At 46.2% G+C, this 10260-nt stretch overlaps 1 protein-coding gene across 4 annotated transcripts; it reads left to right on the top strand.

Moving 5' to 3' along the window:
• Positions 1-742: 742 nt before the first annotated feature.
• Positions 743-9424, top strand: LOC119364252 (WD repeat-containing protein YMR102C-like). 4 transcript variants are annotated; one of them, XM_037629692.1, is made up of 8 exons: positions 743-854; positions 6160-7326; positions 7513-7603; positions 7803-7960; positions 8035-8086; positions 8192-8271; positions 8361-8454; positions 8537-9424. In XM_037629692.1, the coding sequence occupies exons 2-8, from the start codon at positions 6250-6252 to the stop codon at positions 9037-9039; spliced, it is 2055 nt and encodes a 684-aa protein (XP_037485589.1). In that variant the 5' UTR covers positions 743-854; positions 6160-6249; the 3' UTR covers positions 9040-9424. The 4 variants fall into 4 exon arrangements, with proteins under 4 accessions (XP_037485589.1, XP_037485588.1, XP_037485590.1 ...); XM_037629691.1 differs by lacking the exon at positions 743-854 and adding an exon at positions 4050-4285; XM_037629693.1 differs by lacking the exon at positions 743-854 and adding an exon at positions 5246-5264.
• Positions 9425-10260: the final 836 nt, after the last annotated feature.

Below are 10260 nucleotides of genomic sequence, written 5' to 3'. Positions count from 1 at the left end.
GCGACACGACGATCACACGTACCCGAAAAGCAATCGCTTGTCCAGCTCCAGCTCGAACGATCCATCCAGCACCCCGCATGTGCACCGCACCGGTGGCCGTGGACGTGGAGGCCGGAACACGCCCCACTTGCTCCACTCTGCATTGGCATCTGCGCTGCGACCCTGCAAGTTGCGACCGTACGTGGCCTAAACATGTCGCTAGACAACGCGGGCGTGCTCATGGTTGGCGCCGGAAAGCTCGCCCGCCACATGGACACGGGCACGTAAATAACCCATGCCGCTCGAGGTGATAGTAGGAGTACGTTAGCGGCGGAGCCGGACGTGGAGCATAAACATGGCAGCACGCGGCTGGTTAAACAAAGCCGGCATCCATCTGGCGACCTGCACTTTTGGAAATTATTGCGAGGGCGAGGGGATCCATGTCAAAGCTTGCGGAATCTTAACTAACCCCGACTTGGGATTAGACGGGGCGAGCTGAGAGCCACATGCTTTTTTGCTTTGTGTAATCTCCCTGCTGTTTGGAGTTGATCCAGCGTCTGACTTCACAGCGAGCGAATGCGCCAAAGTGTTTGACATTGCGGCAGCTCATGGGTAACACTACTACTACAACTTGGTACTAATAGTATATTTTCTGTTTGTCGCCCTTAGCCTAATCCTTGCCTACAAATGGCCGCATTAAGGCCTGCTTCTTCTTCTTCACCTCCTTCGTCGCAGACAAACTGCTCCCACTAATGAGCGAGCATTAGCCTTGCTTCCTGAACCTGAAACATCCTCCCAAAACATCACTGCAGGTCCGTCGCTCCTGCTCTCTGGCAACTCTGGATGGAATAACTCCTCTGCAAAAGCTTAATTAGGTGCGTGCCCATCCCTGACCAACGTACAGACCCTTAAATTCCGCGCTTGTTTGATGCTCATGTGCATTGCAAAAGTTTGTTCCTTGCTTGTTTCAGTACTCTACTTGTTGCCTGTCCGTGTCTGTCTGCTCCTTTGGCATATTCTGGAAACAAAACTCTGGATCAGTGATATCTTCGCTCCAGAGTTTATTCAGAGCAAACTGCCGTGCACAGCGCCATGATTATCTGCACCTCTTAGTTTTCTTTCTTTTCTCTGAGCGCTTAATTGGCTGCTACAGTACCTTCGTTCTGACGCTCAGATCTGAGAAGCGTTCAGCTATGTGCGCAGAGGCAGTTTGACTGCATTTCTCTGTCAAGACTCGACAGCCAGAAAACATTCATATATTCTCTGGAAAAATAGTCCTGCATCTGCTGCTTTCTCTTCAGTTATTATATCATCTACTAGTACCTTTCTAGCGAGAAAAGAAAAAAGAATTGCAAGTCCTAGTACGTGCTCGTCAGCACAGCCATATGGCAACCTGTAGCCTCGCGGAAACGATGGTAGAAGAAACAGGAGCAACTCGTCCAGGACAGATACACAGGCTGTTAGCCATAGACCCATAGTATATGCATCTGGTGTATAAATTATGCAAGCTAAGTTTGACAGATTAGATCCGTTAACCTGTAGGCTGGAACATTTTCGCCGCTAAATCATTTTTCTATCTATCTACAACCAAGATTATTATACCCGGTCCAAGCATTAGGTCCACATCATATCAGCAAAGGAAAACGCTGTACCACCGGCCATTTCCCTTCTTCTTTTCAAGGCACACCGTCCATTATTTTTCCCTGTGAACTAGCACTAGCAGCAGTACATGCGATGCGCGTACTAGTCTACCCCAACATGTGAACACGGAAGATCAGTCCACAAAGTGTCATCTTGTTCTACGATCGGAAGGTCTAAAAGTCGAATCAGGCTTCCGTTGGAAAGACGCATGGTGGTGAGGGTGAGTGGGTTATCTGAAGAAAGAAAAGCCTCCAATTGGAGGAGGAGATCGATAGATGCTAAAATAATCGAGGCCACTAGCTCATAGCTCCATCACCCCCCCAACCCAACTCACATGCATCACTGTCCCGCTGCCCCTTTATCCATAGTTCTATGGCACTTGTTGCAACTTAACAACTGTTGGCATGAGAGCGATCAAAGGCTTGTGTTGTTTGTCTAGACGCGTGCGAAGAACCGGGATGTGTTCCACAAGTGACGCCAATTAGGTAGGTCTCCATCTCTTTCTCTAATGTATGTGTACTATGTAACGTGTATAGAGAGATCACATGTGGAGGATATGTTGGATGGCCTAAATAATGAAGTGCGCCCCGGGTCTATTACAACATAAGTATTTTTCCGAAATAACTGAAAAACCCTGTTCTTAACTTTTTTTGAACATCAGTACAGACACAAGCGCTCATATACACACGCACACACTCACCCCTATGAACGCGCATGCACACACCCTACCCCTATGAGCACCTCCGAAAGACTGAGCTGGCATATCATCTTGAGATTTACGAAGTTACCGTAGGCGCCTCGTCATCGACGGGAACGTCTCCTCACACTGAATGCGCATCGCCGGAAATCCTGAAATAAATTCAGGAATAAATGCGAGCACCAGAATTTGAACCCTGGTGGGCTGGGATACCACAGTCCCTCTAACCATCCAACCACATGTTGGTTCACACCCTCTTCTTAATCTTAGGGAGCGTGTTTACGACTTTCTAAAAAGAACCCGGCTCTAAGGAGCCTTCAATCATTTTTAAAACTAGTTCGAGCTCAAGGAGGCTGGTATCATTTTGTATTTTCCTGAAATAATGTCAACTGTTTTGTTTGTCTTTTTTAGTTTCCATTCTGAATTTATGTAAAAATATTTCTGTGGCTAAACTTTTTTGCCTCTTTGTTTCTCATTTGGTGGAATTGTCCCTTTATTGAGTTCTTTAGCTACTTTGATGATATGTGGAAGAAAATAAGAAATAAGCTATTTGGTCTTTTCTCCCAACTGTAGGTACATTATGGTTATTCAGGTTTTTCATGAGTAGAGATCTAATTTCAAGGCAAAATACATCAATAGAGCCATATTAGTACATGCCATGTCGAGGCCTTTATGTGAACAGCGTTGCTACACACACGACAGTGGTCAGCCGATTTGTGCACGATCCTACTGATCTAACCACACATGCATGGGACAAAATGCAGCAGAACCGCTGGATGAGGCATCGTCCATGAATCGGCCAATGAGTATCGGCTGCATAGTACTTTCGTTATGTGAAACCTAAAGTATTTGATGCCTCCAATGAAGTGAAATTTTTATGTTTCTCCTCCAGACGTTTTTCTCTTATCGTTCCTTTGGCGCCGATTTTACAGGTTGCCCCAAACCAAACAAATTCATAGCAGGTCGTACGTAAACTAAATTGTGTTTGAATATACTGCATCTTTTTCAAAATATAAGGTCTATTAATGTTTTAGAAGTCAAAGCCCTCTAACTGTAGGCAAGTTTATAGGAAAAAATATTAGCACCCACAATACAAAATAAAGATCATTAGATCCATCGTAAAATGTATTTATTTACTATTGTAAATGTCGATATATTTCTGCTATGAACTCAATCAAACACAGGATTTTTTGACCTTTTACAAAAATCAATAGCCTTATATTTTACTCACTTGCAAAAGCGTCTTAAATTATGAGATAGAGGGAGTAAATAACTGATGAGGTACGGAGACAATAGCAAGAAAACTCAAAGAACTAGTACAAACTTGGGTCATCAAAAAGGTCTCACTTCCATGACAGCATACCTGTCATCAGAAGGACCCAAAATTACAAGTTTGTTACTCTCAAAAGAAAAAATTACAAGTTAACGGGGCCAAAATAAACCCCCAAAATCACTGCACATTCGTAAACCTGTTTGGAAGCTAGCAGCAATCCCAGCGAAAATTCCGTAGGTTTCCATGCCGTTGGACACGCAGCAGCAGCCAATTACGAGCGAGAAGAGAAGAGGGGAAAAGACCGGCCAAGCACCGGGCCGGAGAATGCGATGCGACCGATCAAAGGCGGACCGCGTCGGGATTTAGCGTTACAGCTCGATTTATTTACAAGGGAACAACTCGACCGCCTAGGAAACCAAGGCCACAAGGTACAAAGACGGAGGGAGGGAGGGAGCGCACGGAAGGAGCGGAAGAGTCCAAGAACCCCAATCCCAAGCTCCAACCGGAACGAGTCCTCATTCCCCTCTGTCTGTCCCCCCTCGAACCCTCCGCCGGCCGCCCCGGGAGCAGCAGCAGCAGGCACCGCGCGGCTGGCTGGGCGCCGGAGGCCGTGACGGCGGCCGGACGCTTCGCCGTGAAGAACCGATCGATTCTTCCCGCCGGCCTCGGCCGGAGACCTCACGCACGCGGAGAAGGTGACGAGATTCGATTCCTTTCTGTCCGTCTTTCCTTTGGGGGGTCGATCCGTATGTTTTTGTTGCTGAATGGCACAGTGATTTGCTATACGGAGTATCTCCTTCTCCTCCTCTGTGGCCGTTCCTGTTTGAATGGAACAGTTCATGGGCAGTGGGATATGCTTCGTTATTTTTGGGGGCTCGGTAGTAGGAGCACTTCGCTTTCTTTTCTTCCGAGCCTTGGATTTTAGCGCTCCTTTGTTTTGCTTGCGCCGCCTCAGATTGAACCGCAAATTTTGCTCATCGAGTCGCGATCGAAGCGCCAGTAATCACCCGATGCTTCGAACGTTTATGCCAGGAAAGGGACTTCTTTTTTTTGTTTTTGTCATTTTGATTGAAACGGACGAGCGTTGCTTTTCTCACATTTCTAGCAGTAGTACCCAATTGAATTGAACACCAGTGCGATCAGATTATCCCCGTTGAATGGCGCCGTGCTGTCGAGATCACTCTGGCCAGCACCAGACAATCCGTTTTCATTCACATCGCATTTACTACAATGCCTTAGTTTTTTTGTACTCAACCGAGCCAGCACTGGTAACGTTCGGAATCTGTGGCGGCATAGTTAAATTCTTCATCATCGTTTTCAGAAGGAAAAGACGAATGGGAGGCGCCGAAAAATAAATCCGTTTCATTTGTTGGTGCTGCCATTTCTGCACAGGAACCAAAAAAGCCCCCCAAATCAAAAACGAAAGATCGCTGCCGCATCTTTCGCCCTTTGATTGACGAGGGCAGCGTAAAGACGCGTCTTTAATGGCCAGCCACGCGCCTACGCCCCAGCCCGTCCGGCCGTCGGCGTAGTAGTAGTAGTGGTAGGCGTTAAAATAGAAGAGCCAGCGCGCGGCGGCAGCGCACGTCGCTGGGCCCCCGCCCGCGCGCGCTTCTCCCTCCGGTGGCACGCAGACGCAGCAGCCAAAGTACACGGCGTAGCAGCTGTTTTTACGTGCCGTCCTCCTCTCCTCTCCCATAGCCCTTCTTTTTTACTTTTGTCTCTTTAGCCTTTCTGCGCTGTTTCTAGCTGTTGCTTGCTTCCCCTCGGGATCTGCGCGCCATGCCGCGGCTGCTGCTGCTTTGTGGCCTCCGCCGCCTGCCCGTGTGGGTTGGTCGCCTGCTTCCTCTGCCGGCGCGGCGGGATGCCCAACGTGGGTACGGTTTGGCAGCGCTGTGTTGGTGAGCTGTTGCCTTGTTGGTGAGCAGGACTCAGGTGCTGTGCGATTTTATTTTAGTTGGAGCAGGGTTAGGAGTTAATCTAGAGGGAGGAGTGGCCGTGCCTGTGTTTCGCCCTTGCATCAGGCTTGCGGACATGGTACTTGCGTAGTTTCTTGATGGATAACCAGTTGATCTGCAATGCTGCTTGCTGATTGCGCGATTCGTTTATGTTGAGTTGTGTTATCCAAGGCCTCCGCACTTGCTGTTTCGTTGGATTATCATGTGGGAGTGGCGCATTTCTGTGCTCCTCTGCTGGCCAGGACTGCACGCCTTAACCTCAGTTTGCCCTCTTGCATATTAGTGCCTGTCATGAGCATTTCTTTGTACCTGTACAAGTGTAGATATTACTTTATGATTGTTGCTGTTATACCATCGCTAGTTTCATGTAATAATTGAACTGGTTATATAATTGTACGCACATAAGTTTAATGTAATAAATAAAAATGTGCGATTTTGGGCAAGAATAGAACTGATAAAGTTGGTCAGTAATCGCGGGACAATTACTTGACATATCGGGCACTCAATCTTTTCTTTTGCGTTCAGTTCATTTCCACTGTACTACATGTTTTTCTCATGTTCTGCTGCTCTATTCCATGTCACCAGCCTGACATTTGCGTTGTCAATTGCAGATGACATTTTGATCACTACTCACCTTTCACAGTGGTCGACAAGAACTCTGTGCCGATTGTTTTCTCAATCTAGAAGAAATTTAGTGCGATATGCCAAGATCCAACTCAGACAGGGATGATATCTTCTTCGATGCATTTGATGATATTAGTTCAGCAAGGGAGCCTTCATCATCAGATGATTGTAGTACGAGTGGCGACGGATTGTCACCAAGGGAATTCGAGTACGACATTTGGGCAAATGAGCCAATGAGTGTTAAAGAAAGGCGGCAAAGATTCCTTGAGGGAATGGGATTGGATGACTTAGGTTCCACTAAAGTGGATCTTTCTCAATGCCAGGCAGAGATCACAACTGCTGACACTAGTGCTGACTTGCAGGAAAGGACTATTATGAGTGACATGTCTTCTTTGGGTTCATCTATACCTGAGAATGAATCAGCATTTGATGCCGCCTGTTGTATAAGGGATCTGGATAGTGGAAAGAGATATGTAGTTCATAATGGCGGGCATGACGGACTAACTAGCTTTCTCAAGGATGTTGCAACAGATAAGGTGTTGTCTCTTCTGGAGTTTGAAAGCTTAGTTGGCGTTTCTCGATCTGTTCAAAAGTTATTACGAAGAGCATATTGTCAGAGTCCTGCACTGGCAGCAGAGACAAAAGAGGCTATTGGTGGTAAGAAAAAGGATATCAAAAGCTTGTGCAAAAACTTGATGAAGAAGAGGAGTTTCGGTGGAATGTGCAAGACTGATGTCCATGTAAAAAGCTGCACGACAAGTATACCATCCAGAACAAAAGTTCAGCACCGAAAGAAGAAGAATGCGGAATTCTCTGCCGTCTATATGGCTCAAGAAATCCGGGCGCACAACGGTTTAATTAGAGTGATGAAGTTTAGTCCGTCTGGCTGGTATTTAGCAAGTGGTGGTGAGGACTGTGTTGTGAGAATATGGCAGATTACAGAAGTGGATGCACATTCTAAAATGTATGGGGGAGAGAACCACCCTCATGAGCATGTAGAGAAAATCAAAATCCTTAAGCCGAAGCTAGCAGAGGGGCAGAGCCGTGCACTTGCAGTTATGCCAAGCAAGGGTTTTCACATTACAGAGAGCCCATTACATGAGTTACATGGCCATACAGGTGATGTCCTGGATATGACCTGGTCGAATTCAGATGTAAGTTTCTCGTTTGGTTCTCTAGAACTATCACATTACTCATGCTCATACTCAACCTACATTTTGGCCTGAAATACCATGATTGTCTGTTAACAAGTTTTCATGTATCATGAACACTCTTAGATTATTATCTTTTATTTTCATTTGCTTAATTGCTTACCTTCATTGGCTTGGTTTTGACTGCAGTGTCTGTTGACCTCATCAAAAGATAAGACAGTCAGGTTGTGGAAAGTTGGCTCAGATGTTTGTCTTGGAGTATTCAGACACAAAGACTACGGTAAGCAGAAATATCATAAACCGACTGTTGTGTGCTTTTGATGGCCTAGTGCCTTGCCCATTGTTGATTTCTTACATTGTTCTACTGGTTTTGTTGTTTTAACGGCAAAGAGTCTTACCGTATACTCCACATTTTGAGCCATTGCAGTTTCAGTATTTCTGTGGATAAGAATTTGACTTTCCTTTGAAATTGCCAACAGTGACGTGCGTTCAGTTCAATCCAACTGACGAAAGATACTTCATCAGTGGTTCAATAGATGGTAAAGTTCGCATTTGGGATGTTCTAGACAAGCGGGTTGTCAACTGGGCTGATACCAGGAATGTCATATCTGCTGTTAGTTACCAACCAGATGGAAAGGTTTGGATCTGATCGAAATGTTATTACAGATTATTTTGCATTACTTAATACTAATTCATGCTTTTGTAAATCAGAATTTTGTTGTTGGCACGACTGGAGGAGTTTGTCGCTTCTATGATCAGTCAGGTACATAGAAGTCACCACTTACCATCCATGTGGTTTTTGTTACTTTGCATGTCTCTTAGTAATGATATATTATAGTAGTCTCAGCTGAGCAGTTCGTTTCTGCAGGTGAAGACATCCAACTAGACAAAGAATTGTTCATGCAAGGGAAAAAGAAATCTGCTGCCAGTCGGATCAAGAGTCTACAGGTGTGATATTTGCCATGATATTCTCTACTATAGTATTTTTGGAAGCAATTGTTATGCCGATCCACTAATTTGTGATTGCGACTTGGCAGTTATGTACAAGTGATTCCCCTAGATTCCTAGTTACATCAACAGATTCCAAGATTCGAGTTGCTGATGGTGTTGATATCGTCCAAAAGTTTAAAGGTATATTTTTGCAGAAGTTTCTATCCTTCATTCGCTTAGAAAGTTGAGGTCCTAACACCACCGTTTGTACCTTACGATGCAGGGCCTTGGAAGTCAAAGGCTCTTTCATCGCCATCACTAACATCAGATGGCAGATATCTTATATCCACCGGCATGGACTCCAATGTCTACATATGGAATTTTGACAACTCAAGCAGCGCCTCACAGAAAGGCGAAGCCAAATCGGTTCGATCATGCGAAATGTTCTTCTCCAAGGACGTGACAACCGCGGTGCCATGGCCGGGAGTGCATCCAGACAGGCATGTCAAGCTGGCCCGCTTGACCGAGAAATCTGCCAGCGTGTCGCCTTTACGCCGTCATGGAGGAGAAAGCCGTTCCCCTGGGACATGGTTCTTCGCCGACGGTATGAGGGGGTCTGTGACGTGGCCAGAGGAGAAGCTCACTTCGGCGAAGCCTGTCAATGGGCCCCGGCTGGCTGACTGTCTCTCGGCGATATCGGCTGCCTGGAATATGGTGATAGTGACAGCAAGTCACGGCGGAGTGATCCGGTCCTTCCACAACTACGGCTTGCCTGTGACATTGTGAGGCTGTAAGCTTTGGTTATTAGCTTCCTCTACTGACGACCTTGAGTTGTTTTTTTGTTCTTCCTCCGGAAATGTTGGGAATGTGGTGGAAGAGAGGTTGGTATAGCACCAAGAAAAGAGGGAATGTTGTACCACGGGGGTCCCTAGCTTCTGAAAAGGAGATTATTCAGTGGAGATGCTTGCTTTTGTCTGCAAGCTCTCTCTTTTTTTCTTCTTCACGAAAAGGCCTCAAAATTGTTGCTCCGGTTTTTTGTTGATAGTTACTTGTAGCATTTCCATCTGTTGTGACTATAGAGATTTACTATCTCTCTACGAGGTAACTAGCATATGTAACCCTGTTGAAGCTGTTTCGAAAGATGGTGGGTAAAATCCTTCTGTGTATTTCACTCTTGGAAGACCAGACAGTACAAGTCCTGATGTTTTGGCTGCATTTCAGTCCAGTTCATGTCAGTCAAGCTGGTGACTGGTGAGGTGAAGCTTCCCACCAGTTGCTTCGAGACTTCCAGTCATGATCATGAGCTTGTTGCGATTCTCCTAGCTGTGGCTATGCGCGTTCGGTGCAGAAAGCGGTACTGGAATGGTCCAACTTGTTGAGTTGGTGGCAGGAAAAGCTCCAACCCTGGTCATGCGGAGCCGCACGTTTCGATCGGTTGGGCTCACTCGCAGACGTCGCCTGCCTCCGCCCCATTTAAAAGTTGCAAGATTGCACGTTCCTGATGACGACGTTCACGAGATACATGTTTGCTGCTAGGCTCCACACTGACGTACAACAGAGGGTGCCAACAGTGAGTGACGGATCTGCAGGCAGTGTATTTTGTTTGTGGGCCTGTGCCGATGTTTTCTCTCTTCTATTGATCCTGTGGGGCGTGTTTGGTTCTCGCAGCAACTTTTGCCTGCACAGCATACCCTTTTTAATTGGACCTTACTGAGAAAAAAACAGGCAAAAAAATCAAGAGGTGGCCTGTTTGGTTGCCCGCTTGCTTAGACGGAAACACAAGGCATGGTGTATGATTTCATGCAACGCTTGTTTTTGGTAACCTCTTTCGGCGAGGTGGTGAGGTTACCAGTACACATGGGCGTGTAGAACAACCCAAAGACACAGAAAGATAGCATATTAACATAGTTCTAAAATACATCACCACGCTTAAGCATAGCAGTTTTGAAGCAAAGCAGCACGATATAGTCGATACTAAACCAGCTGGAGCAACGGAGAGTTGTCCTA

The sequence above is a fragment of the Triticum dicoccoides genome, chromosome 2B (genome assembly GCF_002162155.2).
Source record: "Triticum dicoccoides isolate Atlit2015 ecotype Zavitan chromosome 2B, WEW_v2.0, whole genome shotgun sequence".
Taxonomy (NCBI): domain Eukaryota; kingdom Viridiplantae; phylum Streptophyta; class Magnoliopsida; order Poales; family Poaceae; genus Triticum; species Triticum dicoccoides.
Note: the sequence above shows the minus strand (reverse complement) of the source record. Positions and strands in the feature narration are given on the sequence as shown.